At 40.1% G+C, this 21,493-nt stretch overlaps 2 protein-coding genes across 4 annotated transcripts in view; one reads left to right on the forward strand and one right to left on the reverse strand.

The window, feature by feature from the left end:
* The window catches only part of LOC103187834 (MDM2 binding protein), a 66,165-nt gene extending 54,899 nt beyond the window's left edge, over positions 1-11,266 (forward strand). The window contains exons 19-23 of the mRNA XM_042346897.1: positions 190-459; positions 3,875-4,109; positions 4,616-4,729; positions 7,924-7,989; positions 9,565-11,266. Of these exons, the coding sequence (XP_042202831.1) occupies positions 190-459; positions 3,875-4,109; positions 4,616-4,729; positions 7,924-7,989; positions 9,565-9,603 (724 nt within the window). The 3' untranslated portion in view covers positions 9,604-11,266. The remainder of the gene's footprint in view (positions 1-189; positions 460-3,874; positions 4,110-4,615; positions 4,730-7,923; positions 7,990-9,564) is intronic.
* Positions 11,251-21,493, reverse strand: part of sntb1 (syntrophin, basic 1) — an 89,731-nt gene continuing 79,488 nt past the window's right edge. For all 3 annotated transcript variants that reach the window (XM_042346900.1, XM_042346899.1, XM_042346901.1), the window contains exons 8-9: positions 19,119-19,309; positions 11,251-17,454 (exon numbers count right to left, since the gene is read on the reverse strand). In XM_042346900.1, coding sequence (XP_042202834.1) covers positions 17,362-17,454; positions 19,119-19,309 — 284 coding nt within the window. In that variant the 3' untranslated portion in view covers positions 11,251-17,361. The remainder of the gene's footprint in view (positions 17,455-19,118; positions 19,310-21,493) is intronic.

The raw sequence follows: 21,493 nt of genomic DNA on the forward strand, positions 1-21,493 counted from the left end.
TGTATTCGGCTGCCTTGTCAATTGTTGCCAAAACCCATCTATTTGTAATATCTCGAAAATCAAGTCCTCAAGTGCTTTTTCTCAGTGAGTGTATTTATAATAAAGTTTGCATGCAATATCTACTATCAAATAATGATGTTCGGGAGGTGTAATGTGTAACTTATATGGTTAAACTTATGAATATTACAGGTATTGCCTAGACAACAGAAGAGCCCTAGAAAAAGATATTGCATTCGGCAAGCTTCAATCTCGCCTTATTCGCTATGAAACAAACACAACTTGTTCAAGAGAATGCTCTCCAGTCATTTATGGATTGAGTCCACTGCCATCTCCTGCTGTGCTGTCAGAGCCTGGAAGTGTGCCGGATGATGAGACATTACAGAGTGAGCAGAAAACTGCTGATGGATCAGGACAGAAAAGAAGGTCCAGAGCGCTAGACGGTTTGCATCCAAGCAAAAGGTAATTTACAACAAGACAACAAGATACAACAACAACAAGATTTCATTTATAGAGCGCCTTTCATGTCGGGAGGACGTCCCAAGGCGCTGGACAGTTGGGTCGGGACCCGAGCAGGGGGGAAATGGTCAGGGTGAGGGAAGGGAGGGAGCGAGGAGGGGGTAAGACTCGAGAGGGGAGCTGAAGGCACGGTCAAAGAGAAAGGTCTTGAGACCGGCCTTGAAGGAGGAAAGGGAGGGAGGAAGCAAGGCGAAAGCCCTGGGGGATGGAGTTCCAGAGCCTAGGGGCTGAGAGGCTGAAGGCCCATCCACCGATGTTAGGGCGGGGGATGTGGAGCAGACCGGAGCCAGAGGAACGGAAGGTACGGGCAGGTAAGTAGGGGGATAGTAGATCGGAGAGGTAGGAGGGAGCAAGGCCGTGAATGGCCTTGTAGGTGAGGGTGAGGATCTTGAATTCGATCCTCTGGGGAATGGGGAGCCAGTGGAGGCGAGCGAGGGTGGGAGTGATGTGGTCGCGAAGCCTGGTGCGGGACAGTACATGAGCTGCAGAGTTCTGAATGACCTGCAGCTTGTGGAGGGAGGTGCCGGGAAGGCCGGCGAGGAGAGCGAGAGACCTGCAATAAGTGCTTGCATTGGACAATAGTACAGCAAGGAACATGGAGTAGTTCAGGGAACTGCTGATAACAGACCAGGCAGTCTGACTCATTAGCACGATTGGAGTGCTACTGGGAGAAGAGATTCTTCCTACGCAGCTCTTGTTAACCCTGCGAGCCAAACCCCTAATTGGGTAGGGTGGTCCCAGCTGGACAAGCAACGGGGTGCTTGCCCGGCAGTGCTTCAATGGTAAGCCATGCGGTTTTAGCTGGTTAGACACCAACAGTACCCCAACTGACATTTTGGGGTCCCCAAGCCTTGGCTTTTGCCAGTCTACGCCTAATACTGTCCAAAATTAGGTAAGCAGAGTGCATCCATCCGGGGAGAGAGTGTGCATTCCATTCCAAGTGTTGGAATTTCCATGTGTAGCTGGTATGCATGGAACTCTGTCTGCTGGGATCATGTGTAAACCCAGGCGGCCTGTGTGTTGGCAGGCTATTCAATCCGTGGCGGTGTCGATTGCAGCGGGCAGGCATCATAGCCTGAGCTTGATCCCGATGTCAGCAGACAGAGTACCACACATGCACATGTTCCAGATTGGATTGCTGATCATCAGTGGGAACTTTGGCTGATGTTTTCCATTCCATAACTAAACTGAGGTCACCTGCCTCAAATCCTTGTATTTGATATAGCACCTTATCATGTCTTCACAACGTCTTAAAGCACGTTATAGAATACACTGTAAAGTGAATTGACCGTTTATTTTGTAGGCGAAAAGCGGTAGCCAATTGCGCACAGCAGTTTCCCAACAAAGAGTTATGGATTGAGTGACCAATTTATTATTATTTTTTGAAGGAAATATTACCTGCGGAAAAGCCAACAGACTAACAACTGGGTTCCTACTTACTGCTAAGTAAACAGAGGCGTGTGGAGTAAGAAAACTTGCCCAACTTTTCGCCTTGTCGGGAGTCGAACACAGGTCTCTCGCTTGCGAGGCGAGTGCTCTAACCACTGAGCTACAGGACTCCATAATTTGGATCTGCAACCTTCAAGTTGTATATTGTAGCATTAGACCCCATGGTGCTTTACCCACTAGGACATAATGCCTTATTGGCTCACATATTTGATGCACAATTTTTATGTGAGGCTTTAAAAAACGTCCACTTTCAAATCAGTATTGTGTTTCAACTACTAAAATCCATTATATTCCACAAAATTTGTATTAATATTTTGATGATGTGAAAATGGTTGTAATTTAGTCGTTACATTGTTTGCTGAGAGCTTATTATTGGAAATGTAATTGAAGTTAGGTTAAAAATACATCGAAAATATGGTGTCCTCTTCATTGGTACAAATTCAATTATTTCAGTAGTCTCTTAAAAACCATAGAAGCTATGTGAGAATGCTTTTTATATTCAAATATGTTAAGATCAAAATAAACTAAATTGGAACTGAGATTAAGAAAATTATTCAGAAAAATCTAAACATATCAATAAAATATATTCCTTGTATTTGATACAGCACCTTTATTGTCAGGAACTCGAAAAGCACTTCACAGGATTTTCTATAACGTGTATTTTATAGGCGGACGCAGCATTAATTAACATGTAATGGTCGTGTTGCTCTTGCCGGCTCTGCCCTCCCAACCATCACCCCCTTCCCATCTCTCCCTTACACTCCGGCCCCTACTCATCCATCCCTCCCTCCACACATTCAAACCTGTCTCGCCCTTCTCTCTCACCACCACTATGAACCCACATGAAGCCCACCACCTCCCTCGACACCATCCCTACCCCTCTCCTTGCCTCCCAACTCCACCTCCTTGCCCCTTTACTCTCAGACCTCGTCAACCTCTCCCTGTCAACTGGCACCATTCTCACCCCCTAAAAACAGCTGTCATCACCCCTCTCCTAAAAAAAATCCTTCCCTGGACCCAAACCTGCTCACTAACTACTACCCCATCTCCAACCTCCCTTTCCTTTCTGAGGTCCCTGAGAGAGTTGTTGCTTCCCAGCTTCATTCCGTCCTCTCCTGCCACTCCCTTTACAAATCCCTCCAATCAGGTTTCTGTGCTCCCCACAGCATCCAGGCTCGACTATTCCAATGCCCTGCTTGTCGACCTTCCCAACTCTTTACTCCACAATCTTCATATCATCCAGAACTCTGCAGCTCGTGTTCTCTCCCGCACCAGACTCCGTGACCCCATCACACTCACCCCCGTCCGGCTCCACTGACTTGCCATCCCTCAGAGGATCGAGTTCAAAATTCTTATCCTCACCGTCAAGGCCCTCCGTGGCCTTTCCCCTCTTACCTCTCCGATCTGCTAACCCCTTATCAACCTATCCGCTCCCTCCACTCAGCAGGCCATGTCCCTCGCCCGGCCTTCCCACCATCAGCAGTCGGGCCATCAGCCTTTCTGCCCCCACCCTCTGGAACTCCATCCCACATTCCCTTCGCCTCACTCCCTCCCTTGCCTCCTTCAAGGCACACCTCAACACTCCCCACTTCGACCGTGCCTTCGGCCACCCTCTCTGCCCTCCACCCTCCATGATCCAATCCCCCCCACCCCTTGGGTCCTAATCCCTGACTGTTCAGCGCCTTGGGACATCCTCCGGATGTAAAAGACGCTTTGCAAATGTAATATAGTATTGCATATAATGCCTATAAGAGCCCAGACATGTCAGCTAACATATTCTAACCGCTGAAAAATAAATAGGGAAGAGAAGCAGGAAGCACAATGAGATGGTGGGTGTAGCTTTTCAAAAATGTCAGCAACAAAAATGATTACATTTTGCCGATTGAAATAACTTTTCAATCTATCCTAGACTCATCAAATCTGAGAGCACTGATTCCCTCAATTCCCAGTATTCTCTCTGCATGTCTCAGGGAAGTGGAAGCAGTGGGCATCATTCAGCAGGTGCATTACGTGAACGTCTAGGGAGGTTGTCAGCCACTACCTCGACCAGTAAACAGTCCAAGAGCCAAGCTCAGAAAGTTGTGACAGAACCAGGACATAAAAATGTTAAACAAAAGGAATCACGGTCTCAGAAACACATACGGGTAAGGCACTGTCTTTCTTTAACTTATGTTTTTGAATAAGTGTGTTTTGATTTAGTTCTATGTTTCAGCTTGTACTTGTGTTAGTATTTAGCAAACGAATGAACATATTTGAATATATAGTTGCTTGTAATTTCTATACAACACTTACTGTGCCAAAACTGTCCATTCTGAATTCTGTAATACATTGTACATTTTAACTTTAAATCATATACAAACTTGCCCACTCCTATCTCTCTGACCTGCTCACCCCTTATCAACCTGTCCGCTCCCTCCGGATCAGCTTGTAGTTGCACTTTGTGAAATATGTTTTGAAATTAGTACAATATACAAAAACTTGTCGTAGGAAAGTGAGATTAAATTGTCATATGAATTTCAGTGGAAGATTTGAACAAAACTTGATTTATATAGTGCTCTTCACACAGGGTAGTATCTTAGAGTACTTGAAAAGAGAAAACTAAAGTAATTGAATTTTACTTTTGAGCAAATTAATTGTTTTGTATTCCTAGATGCTAAAAGAAGTGGTGGCAAAAACTCTTGAGGATAATGGTGTTTCAGAGGATCACAAATGCTTTGATATTTGCAGCCAACGCCTGTTTGAAATTTCCAAGTTGTACCTCAAGGTGAGCGCCCTGTTTCAGCATTTATTTACATAACTTTAGGTGTTCTCTCTGGACTGGCACCTTTGAATGAACCATGCTTCACCTCACTCTCCTTGCCTACTTTATGTAGTCTGCATGTCAAGATTTTATAGCTATCAGGGAGAGATATAAGTTGGATGATTCGTAAGAAGAAACTTAGCCCTTCTTGTATTTAACAGCATAATGTTTCTGCCTTGAGCTTGCTTCCCCAAAAATGTTAGCTGAAAACTCAAGCCTTTCTATTAATTCCCCTGCAATTTGCACCTCTCAGACCTTAAGAAAAAAACATCAGATACTGAAACACATCATATAATCGCACTACCCTAAGTCTGGAGGGAGCTATGCATATCATTCAGGATGCCTCTGGGTCTGTCCCTCCTTTGTCACAAATGTGTTTTTAAAAAGCGGATTCAGAATCTGGCATGAAATACATGAAGATAAAACCTTCATGAAGGTCGGATCATGGATTCCCAGCTAACAAACGGCTACATTTTACAATAACTGCAGTCAGTGTCCAATTCCAGTGAAACTCCAAATCAATCAATTTAGTGCTGTACAATTTAGTGAGTGTACTCATCTGGGCCTCGCATTACTCATCCAGTACTGACATTTTCTGGTCTGTACATCTCCTGACCTGTATCCAGGGCAACAAAGGATGTTGATGTACACAATGGTCCATAGAATATTTCTGCAAATTATATTAACTCAGAGGCTCAGTGTAGAGAATGGAGAATGGAGAATCTAATGATGGGAAAACGAGGGGAAAGAAATGCTATTTTTCTTTCCATTAACTGGGAATCAACTGCATTATCCTTGGTGTGTTCTTTCTCCTTTAAATTAATACAAACTAGTAAACAAATAACTTGTATGATCCCATGTCACTATTCGAAAAGAGAAAGGAGTTCTCCTGGTGTCCTGGTCAACAATCGCACAGATAAAATTGGTCACTCACTTCATCACTGTTTATGGGACATTGCTGTGCACATTTCGCTGCCGTGTTCACCCTCAAAACAAACTCAGTCACACCACTTTACAGTACATCCTGTGAAGGGTATTTGAGATATTTCAATGAAGTAATTAGTTGCTATATCAAATGCAAGGATTATTATTATTTATTATTATATTTTATAGCACTTTGTTATATAGAATTTCCTACAGTTGAATGTGAACAAGACTGAGGCCTTCCTGATTGCCTCGCGCCAATGCCTCTGCACCTCAGGTTCTGGCCGCATCAACCGCCATGGTTGCACACTTCAATTCACCTCGGGTGTCTTGTTCGACCCTCAACTGTCTTCTCCCCCACATCCAAGCCATGACCCGCTCTGCCTTCCCTCACCTCTGTAACATCGCCCGACTCCGCCACTACCTCACCCCTCAGGCCGCTGAAACTCTTACTCATGCCTTCATCACCTCCAGGCTCGACTATGCAAACCCCCTGCTTGTCAGCCTTCCCAACTCCTCCCTCCACAGGCTGCAGATAATCCAGAACTCTGCAGCCCGTGTCCTCTCCCGCACTAAACTCCGTGACCCCATTTACCCCACTCTCGCCCGACACCATTGGCTCCCTATCCTTCAGCGGATCCAGTTCAAGATCCTGGTCCTCACATACAAAGCCCTCCATGGCCTTGCCCCACCCTACCTCTGCGACCTCCTAACCTCCTACCAACCCGCCCACTCCCTCCGCTCAGCCGGCTCCGGCCTGCTCCGCGCCCCAACCCATCCGCCCCACCATTGGCGGGAGAGCCTTCAGCTACTCTGCCCCCAACCTCTGGAATTCCATCCCCCAGTCACTCCACCTCGCCCCCTCCTTAGCCTCCTTCAAGTTCCGCCTCAAGACCCTCATCTTCGACCATGCATCAGCCACCCACCTTCCCCTCCCCTCCCTTCTTCCCCCCTGACCCCAGCTCGGGTCTGAAATACTGTACACTGTCCAGCGCCTTGGGACGTCCTCCCGATGTGAAAAACGCTATACAAATGTAATCTTGTTGTTGTAGAATATCTTAAAACACTTTACAGTAGGTACTAAAAGGTCATTATATTTCTAGTGCAAATAATTGCTAAATATAGCAACAAAGTGCCACAGTGACTGAATGATGAATATTTCGACAGGAAACCAGAAAAGCTCTTTCTTTTGTCAGCATCTCCTCACCTCAGGCATTGACACTATTTATGTGGATGCACTCCACCTCACTGAGCCAATGTAGAACTTCAGGGTCTTATTTGACTCTCAGCTGTCCTTTAAACCCCCACATCCGTGCCTTGACCCATGCAACCCACACAACTTTTCCCACCTTCACCACTACCTTTCCCCTCAGGCACCGAGATCTTTATCCATGCATTCATCACGTCCAAGCTTGACTATACCAATTCTCTGCTTGCCAGATTTCCCAATTTTAAATCCCTCCATGGTCTTGACCCACCTGACTCTGGAATTCATCCCGGATTTGCTTCGCCTCAACCCTTCCCTCACCTCCTTCAAGATCTGTCTGAAGACCTTCCTCTATGACGGTGCCTTCAGTTATCTCCCCCTATCACACCCCTGCTCTCTTTGGCCCCAACCCCTCCAGATTTCAAACCCCAGCTTGGGTGCAAACCCTCGACTGTGCAATGCATTGGGATGTCCCCCTGATATGAAATAAATGCAATTTGTTGTTGCCCAGCATGTCTACCCAGTATTGCCTTCTTGATCAGTTATTCACTTTCATCCTGTGAAATCTTTCTCTTTTTGATGGGAATTTGCAATCTGAAAATATTTATGTGAACACATAATAAACTTTTGTGAAACTTTTACTCAGTACTTTTCTATCAGTGTTCATATCAAATTCAAGACAAATATGTTCTACTTCTCAGCTTCGTGTTAACAGCCTCTCTCAATGTGCCTGTTCTTTCAGGACAGGATTTTCCATACAAACTGTGTCCTTTATTAATTGGTACACAAAGGAAATAGTAAAGTCGAGCAGTATGTGTGGTACGTGACCTGGGTGTCTTCATTGGTGTTGACAAGAAAGTATTAAGTTATACTTTGTTTCCTGTCATTCATTTGACTGAAAAATAGTAGCTTTGGTGTATGTAAAAATTATGAAACGCTATTATAATCTTGAAATATCCACAAAGAGAATGTACATTTGATGATCTTATGTAATCCCCTGTACACTTTCCAAATCATTTTAAAATAGGATTTAAAAAACTCACGTGGTCTACATGGAGAAATGAAAAAAGCTGCGAGCAATAATGTTCAGCAGGTAAGTGTCATTTACTGGTGATTTACAGCTAAATGTAACTGTGTTGGTTTGTGGTTAAATTTGCTTCTTTCTTCCTAAATTGTGAAGCTGCTGTAATGACATGATTTTATTTGAAACAATCCATTTGAAATCTCATCCATGCTTTTTAAACTCGGAGTCTGTATCATATGGCTGATGTTTACCATTGTATTTTTTTAAGCAACTTCTCAAGTGACTTTTTTATAATGATAATAATAATTTTACACTCAATGTAGCACCTTTCATGTTGAGAGGAAATCTTGAGTGGGTCACAAGAGATATAATAATAATAATCCTTGCATTTGACGTCTTCTAGATGTCTCAAAGCGCTTCACAGAATATGCTGTAAAGTGAATTGCCTGTATATTTGTGGGTGAAACATGGCAGCCAATTGCGCACAGCAGTGTCCCACAAACAGCCGTGGATTGAAAATGATTCCGAAAATTTATTATTGTTTTGTTTTGGAGGGATTATTATTAGGCGTGGAGTAAGGAAACTTGCCCATGATTTCGCCCTGCCTGGAATTGAACCCAGGTGTCTCGCTTGCAAGGCAAGACTCATTTTCTGAGATACTGTAGAGTGTAGTGACTGTACATTGTAGATAAGTACATACCAATGTCCCACAAACAGCCATGATTTGTCTGGACTCCCTTTTCTTTTTGAATAGTGCTGTAGGTCTTTCATGTCCACCTGAGAAAGATTAACATTCCATCCGAAGTCAATTCCCAACATCACAACACACTCTCAACACTGTATTGGAGTGTCAACCAAGATTATATGAGTTCAAAGTCCTGGTCTGGGGCATGAACCAACAATTTTCCGACTCAGAGACAAGAGTGTTCCCAACTGACCTAAGCTGACTTTTAAAGAGAATAAAACGCCTATATAAATATTGTGCCCTGAGTAAATAATGTGACAGTCCAGATATTTGAAGTCTTGTTTAGCAATGTTAGGAAGAGTGGAGATCTATAAAATATAATTTAAAGAAAGTATTTCTTGGTGAAATAAAAATTGATCAAACGGGTGAGTTCACCAAATCGCAAAGTTATGATTTTGCTATATAATCCACCATGTTAACACAATTTGAGAAATGCACAATTTAGGTTGGGTTGTACTTTAAATGGACTTCTCTGATTATTTTATGTCCTAGAAAACGACCGAACATTTTATTGTATATTTATTTCAGCAAAAATGTCCACACAGTGAAGTCGGTTAAATGAATATCGGTCAGTTGAATAGTTTGGTTTATTGAATAGAATCTAGAGCTCTGGGAGATGATATGTTTAGTCCGGTTATATGAATAGTTCATTGTATTGAGTAATTTTCGCTGTCAAAATGAGTATTCAATTAACAGAATTTCACTGTAATGAGAATTGAAAAATAATTACACCTTAAAAGTATTTTCATTAACAAGTTATTCTTCTCAGAAAATTGTTTCTCTCTTGCGCAAAGCACTGTACTGCACTCGTAGTGGGCTATGCAGCAGTGTTTGAAATCAGTAGAACTGGCTAAGTAATTATTATTAAACTGCAAATGTATCTGTCATTTCTTGTTCAGGTGATTGACTGGGTGTTGGAGAAAGTTGACAAGAAGTGAATGCCAGGAGTCAAGTGGAAACAGTTAAGACCTTGATGGCAATGTTTCTAAAATCACAGTTGGGATATCTCTACTGTCTACACTTCAGAGCCTTGAAGTAATGGGTCATTAAATTGTGCAGAGCAGTTTTGTATACCTCTGTTAACATAATTTTGTTGTAAAAGTTTATTTTGAGAATTAATATACTTAGATTCCAATATAATCGCAAAGAAAGTGATTCTATTTTTGTATCAAAGCTGTATGTTTTTATTTTATGGGAGTGTTTCAACCTAGTTAAAGGTTAGAAGTTTATTTCTACAATGATTAAATCAATTTGAAAGCCATATTTGTGCACTACAAATGCAGTAATTTGCTTGCTATTTCAGATAATCATCTGTGCAAAAGTCTGATTGGATCATTTTGATGTGTATGAAATTGAGTTGAAACGGGCTGATTAAAAGGGTTATAAAAGTATCTGAAAAACAAAAATCCATTTACTTTGTGAACAGCAAGCACCCTTCATTATTTCATTCCTGAATGTTTTTAACACATCATGTCAAATTAAATTATAGTATATTCTTCTTTAGATGTATGAACTTATTCTACATTTTTAGTTTATATTTCATATAATCATTTTAATCGTACAACTCAACAAGGATTCATTCTTTCTAAAAGACGTTTCAACTCTTGTTCATGTGATCTTCACAAACCACATTCTACAAAGTATCTATTTCAGTTGACATATAGAATGTGCCAGCACATGATGCAGTGATTATACTGATCCTATTTTCCTTGTTATAGATTAGACATTGGCAAGCATTCCTTACTGGTGCTCTGTTGCAGAAGCTACAGCTTATTGTACAATTTTATATTAAAAATGTGTAATGTTATTATAGCATTAGTAAACTCCCCTCTCTGCCCCGCCCCCCCCACCCCCATTACAGGGAAATATGTTTAACATATTGGAATATAAATTAAAATAATAAAATAACAATGTAAAAGTAACAATTCAAAGCAGTGGAGCTGGAAAGAGAACCATGCCTCAACAGAATCGGATTGACCATGAACTTGATAATACGCAAACGTGATGGAAAAATTATCCTCCAGAGGAAAACCCAGAGTTAACGTTTGCTCTTCCCCCGTATAGAAGAGATTGGGTAATTAACCTTCTTCCCAATGAATAACTTCAGAAATGGTAATATCCAGCAGGCCCAACTGTCTGAAATCCAGGATGCAGTCTAGCTCATCTCTGTCAATTCATATCTTCAGAATCTGAACTGAGCAATAAAATTCGGTCCCACTGTGTTAGGGTGGCTTCAAATAGCTGTCCTGCAGATGTGATGCCATAACAAGTTATGTGCATCTCAATTAAAAGTCATTTAAAAATGGACTGGGTCTCTGATTTCTCCAAATCCCATGAGTATCCCAACATGTGGTTTGTAAAGTGTAATAAACTAAGTTTAATGTAAGCTGCTCAGAAGAACATCAAATATACACAAAGTGATGCTTTGTTTAATTAAGTTTAATGTGTTATATGTTTCCTGTCACTTGCTGTTAAATTGCAAATGGGTTTTATTTTTAAAAAATGTGAACATTGTGTACAAAAGTTGGATGGATTTGCGGGATGAACTCCTGTAATGTAGCAAAGGAATCACAAACAAAATAAAGTTTAAGATCATCTTTTTATTCAGTATTCGGTTCATATATACTCAATACATTCAAGCATATTCTTATACCTTGGGGAACAGTCACGCTTGTGATTTTTTTGCAATAAAAATGTAAGACAATGGACATTAAGGTTTCACAAACTGCTTGTTACATAATCTACACCAGCCCATAAGATCCAAGCCTTTTCATTGCATGTTTTCCATGTCATCTGCCTCTCATATGTCCTACAGATGAGATGGACACGGATGAGTAGGTTCAAGGTTGCATTGTGAGAGTGGTTCGTCTGACATCTGAAAAACCATGGTAGGAATCAAATGGTAATTGATTGTCATTGATGATAGCTAATATTCTTTATAATTCACTGTTTAAAGTTGGGGAGGGGTATTTTTTATGCATGTTTTGCTGGTGATAATCATGAGTATTTATCATATGGCCCATATGGTCTTCCCAAAAGGGTATTGATATCTTGTTAAGTCAATAAAAGGGTTTAATAGTGTTATTAGTCTTTATATGCAGAATTTACCATAGTCCATATATTATATCACAATACTTAATATCTAAATAATCATTAAAGGCACATTAATGTATCACTTTGTGTGCTACATGCTTAAATGTCATGAGAAAATATATATTTAACATGGTAATTTATCAATAAAAGCAGCAAATAATATAATTAATTTTTGGTGGGGGAATCAGAGCAGTCAAATTCATAACACCACAGAGAAATGTTAAGTTGTATGATTTAGTGGTGTATCAAAACCACTTACATTAAATCCTGCTGGCTTTCATATTAACAGTGACACTCAGTCCACATGCTACAAAATGATTCTCCCATGGAGATTGGACTATCAACTCATTAGAAGTCACAGAAATTGTTTGCTATCTTCTTCCCAGTGCCTGTTAGTCTTTGGTATAACCCCATTTGAATGCTATTAACTTGAATTTTAAATCAAGCTTTTGATTCTAAAGATTTTGGCACACTTAGTTCCATTATAACTGCAACAAAGCCTACAAAGCATTGCCTTATAATGGAAACTGCTCTTGAGCTACCTATTGTCAGCACTTAGAACGCAGGACGTCTATGATTATTTTCACTTCCTGCAACAGGCATGCTTAAAGTGGGGCTGTTGATCACGTGCCCAATTAATGGGCAGTTTCATGCCATGGATAACATGGGCCCAACACAATTTCATTGCAAGCTCTCAAAGCTGACATAGAAGAGCTTTTCCTGCCATTCGCTCTGCTGGAATCAAGCCCAGTTCTCAGAGATGAAGCAACAGTGTATTAGTCCTGCTGCATTACACAATTGTTGAGTGGTCTTTTGCACATATTAAACAGTCAAAATAATGCAACTTCAGCTACATGAAGGGAATGGTCTAGCCTGAAGCTGGGATTGATTAATATATGCAGTAACCTAATATTATGTAAAGTGCAGGATTTCCAAACACAATTAGTAAAGCTAGAGAAGATTTTGCTATTTGTTATTATTGAAACTGAGGTGTACTTTGTTTAACCTACAACTGTATTTTTCCTGTTTGCTTCAGTTTTCTAGCTCTGTGTTTCCTCTTTTGTATCTCTCATTCACACATTTTCTGACTTAACTATGGTCTTCACTATGTGTTGCATTGCTTACTGGAACCGTTTCTCTAATGTCTTCCACTTATTTTGCCTTGTTTCATTTTTGTTTCATTTTACTAATGCTGTCTTGCCTGTCTAATCTGCTATTCTTTCTCCTGTGGAGGCAGAAAGCTGCACAACAGAAGGAGGCCATTCAGCCAATCCAGTCCGCACCGGCTCACCGAGCAAGATCAATTCAATCCCATCATCCTGCCTTATTCCCATACTGCTCCAAGCACTCTCTTTCATATGCCGAAAAATGGAAATAGTCTTACAAAAACCAGTACCAGAAAACTGACATCTCTTAGGCACTCACACAAGACCAGGATTTTTCTTTACAGCATTGCAAACCAAAAATGTACAACTCCAGTTGTTGTTGTTGGGCAAGGGGAATTGGGAGAAACAGCTGATAGTGTGGAATCATTGCAAAGCCATCCCACCCACTCACAACTCTGCACTGAAATAACACACTTGGCAATTGTCTGAAATACTTTCTTATTAAAGAAAAAATATTTTCTCAGGTGCAACAACAATATTGATTTTGTTTTACAAACTATGTGCTGGTGATTAAGGGCTTAGAAAATTTCTCATTCAATTTGCTAACAGTTTTCAATAAATTTCCATTCAAATAGATGACAGGCTGCCGGCTCCAATTCAGATACATTCTGCAAAGTTTAAATCAAAGCATATGGCTACATAATTTTTTTTTATAAATCTGCCTGAAACGTGGAACTTGTTACATTGATCAGGCCTGTTGTGACTCACTTTCAGGCATCAGATTAAACGCAAAGATCTTGTGAATCTTACTCACTATTGTAAAATGAAATCATATCTTTGGCAATGGTACTATATTAGCAACTGAATTTGTATTTGGGCATAGCAGTGTGCAGTCACTATGCATTTTCTAATACGTACTCTTCCATGTGAAATGACAGCATTCGACTGGAAATTGTTACTGCGGGTATTTTTATTTTATAAACAAAATTAGTACAGTTGTAAATTAGAAATGTGGTTGTACTTGAAGAATCTCGTGTTCCCTAAAATGACTAGGGCACAGCCATTCAAATTGGAATCTAAAAGAAATAAAGTGTCAAAAACGATACTGTATGTATCTTTCTCTGTATTTTAATGTAGCAAAATGTATTCATACTGTCTCAGTGCTTTTGCTATCTATAGTTAGTGTGAGCAATTGGTCACTTGCGGTGGTACAAATGGAAGATGTTAGCTTATGTTCGGAATTGTGCACGCAGAGTTCCCACCATAGTAATATGTTTTAAATGGTCATTGATGAGTTTAGGTTGAATAAGGAGCTTTGAATTTGTAGAGATTCCACTCCTTGTTTATTTATAGTCTCTCGATTTTTCAAAATTAAATGAACCCTTTTGTTAGCAAGTTGACAATTTCCCACCTTCTCCATTGTGCTGAATCTTTCCAGCATGATTTGTATTGCTATATGCGCGTATAAAAGAGAACATGCAAAACAATTTTGATGCAAGTCCAATTTTTAATCGCTGAAGCGATAAGAATATAGAAATGAGATGTGTGAACAGTTCAAGATGCTTCTCAGTTTGGTGTTTAAATGCACTTTATTGCAAAGTGGGGGATGCAATTAACATAACTTTCCTGCACAACATATTTTTATTATGAAATTAGATTTTTTTGCACAATTCATGGTTATGAATTTGGAGATTGTATTTTGAACCAACATTGATTCATGCTTATTAGTATTCAAGAAAGCTGTTATCTCATAGAACCTTGCTGGTCATGTGCACTTATTCGGCTGATATGAGATGGCAAATCAATACACAGTACTGTATATGCAGGATGTGTGTGACACTGCACATTTTATTTCTACACTACACTGCGGAGGTCTTGTTAATTTATTACACTGTCTCCTAAAATTACAGAGTACAGTGGCTTTACTAGATTGCCTGCATATTAATATCTATGCATTTTGATGTACAGTCATGAATGTGACTATAATTGCTTTAATGTATCAGGTCATTTTGTGTTCTCTTATTAAAATCTATCCAAATCTGGTCCTGCAATTATACCTAGTTCTACTGCTCCTATTTTGGTCTGCAGTTTTCTTATAATAATCCTTGCATTTGATATGGTGGTGTGACTGTTTGTGGTCAAAAGTGTCAGTCAATATCTGCACAGCACCGTTTGCACTGTGTCTTCCAAATTCAAATTGTAAAAGATAATCCCAACATTTAGCTCATTCCTCAGTTACATGTTTGTGTTTGTTCCAACCCAGCCACCATCTCACCTCCCCTGAACCATAGCACCACAAAGTGCATGTGGAGATGATGGTTTGCAGGTTTACAGTCTGCAACACATAATAGTTTGACAGTTCAGCCAAACTAAAGAAACAGCTGGTCTGCCTTTCTAACTTTGACAAATGAAACCACACCCAGGTCTATGTGAAGCATATTTAGTCTAGAAAGAACAAAACTTATATTAGAAATGATTCCCCCTGTGCAGCATGTGCTTTCAAATACAGAGGCAGCCTATTGCCTGAATTCAAACAACTGACTTAAATCCATTCAGACCTACATTTAAATTTCTGATTGTTAGGAAAACATTGCATTTCAAAACTTCTCCACTGAAAACCTTAACAATGAAAAGCAATCTTGTGAAATCAGTAAATGATTAGTCAGTCTGCTTAAGAAAATATGCCTTGGTGCCTCACTTGTTTTAAATTATACTTTTTTAAACAAAAAGTGTTCTTGTGCTCCCTGGCAGTAAACGCTGATGAGTTGGCGACAATTTAATTGTTTTTAAGATCTAAGGAGAGTAACTGCAGTACTATTGAAGGCACGGCTTCCTCAAGCTCTGCAGCTCGGACACCAGCAGAAAACAATGAACCTATGCCTCAGCTGGGACCTTTTCTGAGGAAAGCTTTTCAACCCATTGGGCATTGTCTTATTAGACGGTAAGAAACAGAGACATAGATTTTACCAAGTAAAGTATACTTTAGGCTTATAAATGATAGAATCATAGAGGCAAAATATGTAGTACAGTATCAATTAACCTTTGTTAATCTACGCAAGGAGCTTGTTAAGAAACATCACAAATGTCACCTTGTTACTTAATTAATGTCACCCTTACCTTTTCTCACCCCAGGCTCCTATTCCCCTATATCCAGCTTGCCCAGGTCAGCTTGCTTGCCAGTGAAAAACACAAGAGGAAACCTGCTTTACTTTCCTTCTTTCGGCTCAGTACATAGTTCTATCTCCATTTAAGGAGTTTTACCTTGGGGAAGCCCTTATTCTGAGTTAAAATTCCTAACACAGACTTGTTGGAAGTAATTGTGGAGGATCATGTCCCAATCAAACTAAATGAACCCACGTTATAATGAAGCACTGTATAAGCACCTTATTATAATTTATAAAGGGGTTCCACTATACACAAAATCAGTTTCCTGACTTTGTTTCCATAGGCAAGCATCCAGGTGACCAGAAACTAACTGAAATGTCCTTAACTAACCAGGAAGGTTTTTTTATTAAGCAACAGGAAGAATTTTGCAGTGTTCTTTAACACATTCCTTATGTTAATTAAGGCATGGAATGGGTAAAGCAATATTGCAATTTTGACCCTAAAGTTAAAACCAGAAGATATCATGATACAGCAGTAATGTGAGGCCCCGCAATTTTATGGTATGTTCATCAACCAGCCCTGTTCAAGAGTAACAAACATGGTTGAAACATTACTGTTTTCAGAGTTGTTGCTTCAGGGAAAGAGCAAGGAATTGGGACTGAAGTATTTAGCTCCAGTGCAGGAGCTAGTACCAGCATAGGTTCGATGGGCCACATAGTCCCTTCTCTATAATGAAATTTGTATGTTTCTATTCAAAGTAAATCCTGCTTGAAAAACAAGCACATTACACTGAAACAAGATTCTTTATATACGAGATACTGTTGGAACTTCACAGCTTTTCACTGACTGGGAAATACTATTATTATGATGTTCCCCTCCTGCTCAGCTATAAGATAGTGCGAAAAGGTTCCAAAAACCAGTGCATGTTTATAACGTGATTTTTTTTCAGAAATAAGATCTCATTTATAATAGCTGTAAAATGAACAAACAGATTTTTGCCTCATCACAGTGGCACAGACCTGCATTTCACGTTATATTTTACATCAGATTAGATAGGAATCTGTCACAACATTACACAAATGGAACTGCTGTATTTTTTTCCTGAATCCATTGAAGTCATATTACTGGTGGTACCAACAGGGATAGTAAAAGCTAATAGACCAGTAAATTCAGCAGCTGTATAAAACAAAGCAACATTTCTCAAGTTACAAAAGCAGAAAACTGCCTTTAAAAATTAATTTCAAATTGTTACAAATTTCTCGCTATTAAATAGACTATTGGTCTGATTGTGTTAAATATCGCCATTGTACAGGTATCTCTGACTGATTATGTACCAGCCATATAAGGTAAACCTTCTGGAAAATTCTCCTTCATTGTGCAGTTACTCCCATTTCACGCAAGTAGACCCAGCCGTGCTATTTTTGCTGAAAGGAAGGAATGGATGATGAAAACAATTGGCTTCGGACATGAATGGAGATCTATTTGCTGGAAGGAGGAAACAAAAGCAAAGATTCAACATACTGATACTTTAAACTGAAGGTTTCGTTGTTGGTGCAGAAAGATATTAAAAAGCAGGGATCTGGATTTTTGTTTTAGCCTCTGATCAACTGTTTCAGAACTGTAACTGCTTTCAATACAGATATAAGTTGCAATTAGCCACAGTCACTTCATAACGGAAGGAACTGTAACACAGTATTCATAGTTTGAATGCAGTATAAGACTGTATGCCCCTTAATAACTGACAAAGTACTAGTTCCTCTAAATTTCTGCAAAACAACACTTTTTAATAAGAACAGGAAATGAAACTCCATGCTACTGTTGTCAAGCATCTTACTTTGCATTTACTTATAGTTCTGACCTCGGAGGCTTCGGAATGTGTGAATTTCTTGTTATTTAGCATTTTTTTTACATTTAGAAAAAATATTTTTTTCTCTAATTTTTCCCCCACTGGCTTGTTATGCCTATACTCTGCCCAAGTGGCCATTGTTATGTGTGAACAGTGAGTGTTAGCAGGCCATATAATCATTAAAGGCATCATAGCCATGCCTGACTTCTCGACACATGCACACAACCAGTGGAGGAAACTGAAGAGGGACCAGGAGCAGGAAGCCTGTCTGGATTTCTCCTCCTCCATAATAATAATAATCATCCTTGCATTTGATATAGTGCTTTTCACGTCTTCTAGAAGTCTCAAAGCGCTTCACACTGTAAAGTGAATTGACTGTATCTTTCTGCGGACGAGACGCGGCAGCCAACTGCGCACAGCAGTGCCCCAAACAGTCATGGATTGAAGTGACGAATTTATTATTATTTTTTTCTTAAGGGATTATTATCAGGCAGGTGGAGTAAGGAAACCTGGGACAATTTAGCCACTCTCATGTAACTCTGGTTGAAACCATTAAACTCAGCAAGGGCCAAGAGTTGAAACAATGATCGCCTGGTCTGAAAACTGCAGCTCTATCCTTTACACAATCAAGGCAGTCCTTATTGTTGGAATATTATTGTAATCAGAAGGTCATGGCCATGTTGTGACTTTAAGCTTGCAGTGTAGGGTGACACCCTGGGACAGTGTGTGGGGGGAGTGCTATATTGTTAGAGATGCTTTCCTTGGCATGAGATGTTTAAATTAGGTCACATAGAGCTGACAAGTCCCCAAGTAGGATTTGCCTCAGGGCAAGAGCCAACGCCCACTCTCGGGTCCCAAGCCTTGGCTCTTGCCAATCTGTGCCTGATACTTTCCGGAATTATGTAAGCAGGATGAGTCCCTCCAGGGAGAGAGTGCGCATTCCGTTCCAACAATCTATCTCTAGGATTTCCATGTGTAGGTGGGATGCATGGAAATTTCAGTTTGGTTTGGATACTTTTAAGCATGGTGATGGGTTTCCGCATGTGTCAGTCACCTGGCTGATGAAAAACATAAAGTGCTACCAGCTGAGCCAAGTTGATACCCAACCTGCTACAATAAGGAACGTATATAATGTGGTCTATAATTTTAGCAATTGCATACTACTGTCTACTCCTATTTAGAATGATGTTGCTTGCACTGTCCAGTCTGAGTCGTAATTTTTTCTATTACATGGAACTGATTGGTATAATACAGAAAATATTATTTTATTTATATCAACATTTTAGTCATATAAAGTACTTACAATGTCTCCGTCCCTTCCTCCAAAGTCCAGATAGAGCATGCGGACACCATCATCTGATGAGTTTTTCAGTTTCTCAAAAGAATATTGCCAAATCAGTTTTGGCGAACTTACTTCTGGAGCTTCTTTTAAGATAGAGAAGCCATTTTCATAATGAATGGCCAAACGGCACTCCTGAGTCCTGTATGTACACGCTGTGAGACAAAGAATAAACAGTTCTAAATACTCATACTCAAGACCAGACCTCCATGAATGGTGCACAGGTCTATGATATTTATGTTACAATAATATATACTATACTGTACAGGCTTCGTTGCAGCCTCAGATTTTTTTTATGGCTTGCAAGATGGAATCATGTATTTATTCTATTCCTCCTCTCACAAATATAACAAAATACACTTAACCCAACTGGACAGACCAACTCAGCACCAAACAAACATTTCACCTCTGGCCATCAGCTCCTGCACATATACTAAAATTGACGTCAAAATAGAGTTTAGCTTTTCCCTCAAAAGAGCACAGTTCAGGATTTTAATTGTAAATGTTATGTCTTCTCTTTTAGCAACAAGAATTTTAAATGTTAGCATATCAAACAGGCCCTTTGGGTTCTGTGCAATCCTGGGAACTTATGCCTGTGCGTTCACATTCACATAAGGGAGCTTGAGGGAACAAAATTCAGTGTAAGGAATAGGCAGGTTAGGATGGGACTGAAAATGAGATACACAGCTGATGAGGAAAGCTTCTGAATCAACAATTTGCACTTATGGCATTATTTACACAAAATAATATCTCAAGGCAATGGCTTGCCTGGTAGTATGAGAAGGAGCTGTTGATAAATATTGACCAAAGGTACAGTCAAAGGGATAGGTTTTCAGGAAAGTTTTGAAGGCAGAGAGAGAGTGTTAGGCAAAGGGATTTGGGGAGAGAGATCCAGAGAGTGAGACACTGTAGATGAAAGCTTGGCCACTAATGGCAGAACATGGATGAAACAGGTACAGCTGGCCAGAAATGGCGGAATAGATCGTGTCAGTGGAGATTAGGTGGAGGAGATTGCAAATGTAGAGTGAGGCACCAGGGAATATGAAGGTTTTAGGACAAGGATCTTTACGTTATCTGATGCAGAAGTGACATGGAGCTGTGTGATACTGGTAAAACATATCTGTTGTACACATGTACAAAGTTGCATACATGAGTACAAGGTTACTAAGAATGAGATTTCACTACAATGTGCAGCTAAATGACACATGCACACTACTTTGCACATGCGCACACCCAGATTTTATTTGCCAGTAGTGCAAAAGTAACTGTTCATACGATTGTATGGTATGCTGTTTGAATCAGAAAACCAGACAGACATAAAGTTACAGAAAGTGAGAGAAAGTGAGAGAGATTCAGAGACAAAGCGATTCAGAGAGAGAGAGATGGGCAGAGTAATAGAGAAAGAAAGGTAAGAGAGAGGGTCAGAGAGACTGTTCTGTTCTACTTTTTCTAGTTTATTTCATCACTTTAATGCAGGTAAATCTGATCGTAGGAATATCAGTACATGACGTGTGGAGCAAAATGCTCAGTAACAATCAGTGAAATTTTCAAAATGCCAAAGCACTGTGTGCTAGATTCTGAAGCTGCTTCTATAACCACATCTCAGTTTAAATGCTAATCGTAATAGAAGATTAGCAATTCTTTTCATCTTATTGAACAGTGTGACAAGCAGGTAAAATGTCAGCCCTTCAACTCGAGCCATTTTCACAGAAGACACCTGACCACAACTGAATAATAACAGTGTATGTATTGGCTCTCCCTACGGTTGTCTTCCCATTACCAACATCACATGCTGCTTCCAATTTCATCGTGCGTCCTTCGATCTTCTTTTAAAATAAATCCTATGCCTACTGGCCAATGTTTCCTTTGGTTGTCATTAAAGTGACCGCATTCCTTCCATTGTATTGATAAAACTGTGCATGAAACTGACCACAAATAAGGCTGATTAATTGCAGATAGCTCTGGGAGGATTTGTTTGAATGTATTTGATAAACGGTATTGTGTATGTCAACCGTGCCTTTTTATTCTGGGATTCCCCTGTATTAATCCTTTTGTAGCTACCTCCCATTGCAGGCTGTGACTGACTAAGTGACCAACAATCAGCACTTCACCAGGGAGGGCCTGGCTCAAAGGCAGTTCAGCAGATCGCTCACAGGACTGATAAGCTACAGAGTTGCCAGGACATGATGGTCGACACTGGTTTCATTTCCCACTTGTTTGTAAATTAGTGTTCATCATGTTAGTTGCCTGGGATTACAAAATAACGGTGACAGCGACACTGTTGCATGACCACCAGCAAAAGCACTCACAACGGACCACAGACTCGATCAGAGCTGAAG

Source organism: Callorhinchus milii, unplaced genomic scaffold, assembly GCF_018977255.1.
Source record: "Callorhinchus milii isolate IMCB2004 unplaced genomic scaffold, IMCB_Cmil_1.0 Scaffold2, whole genome shotgun sequence".
NCBI classification, from domain to species: domain Eukaryota; kingdom Metazoa; phylum Chordata; class Chondrichthyes; order Chimaeriformes; family Callorhinchidae; genus Callorhinchus; species Callorhinchus milii.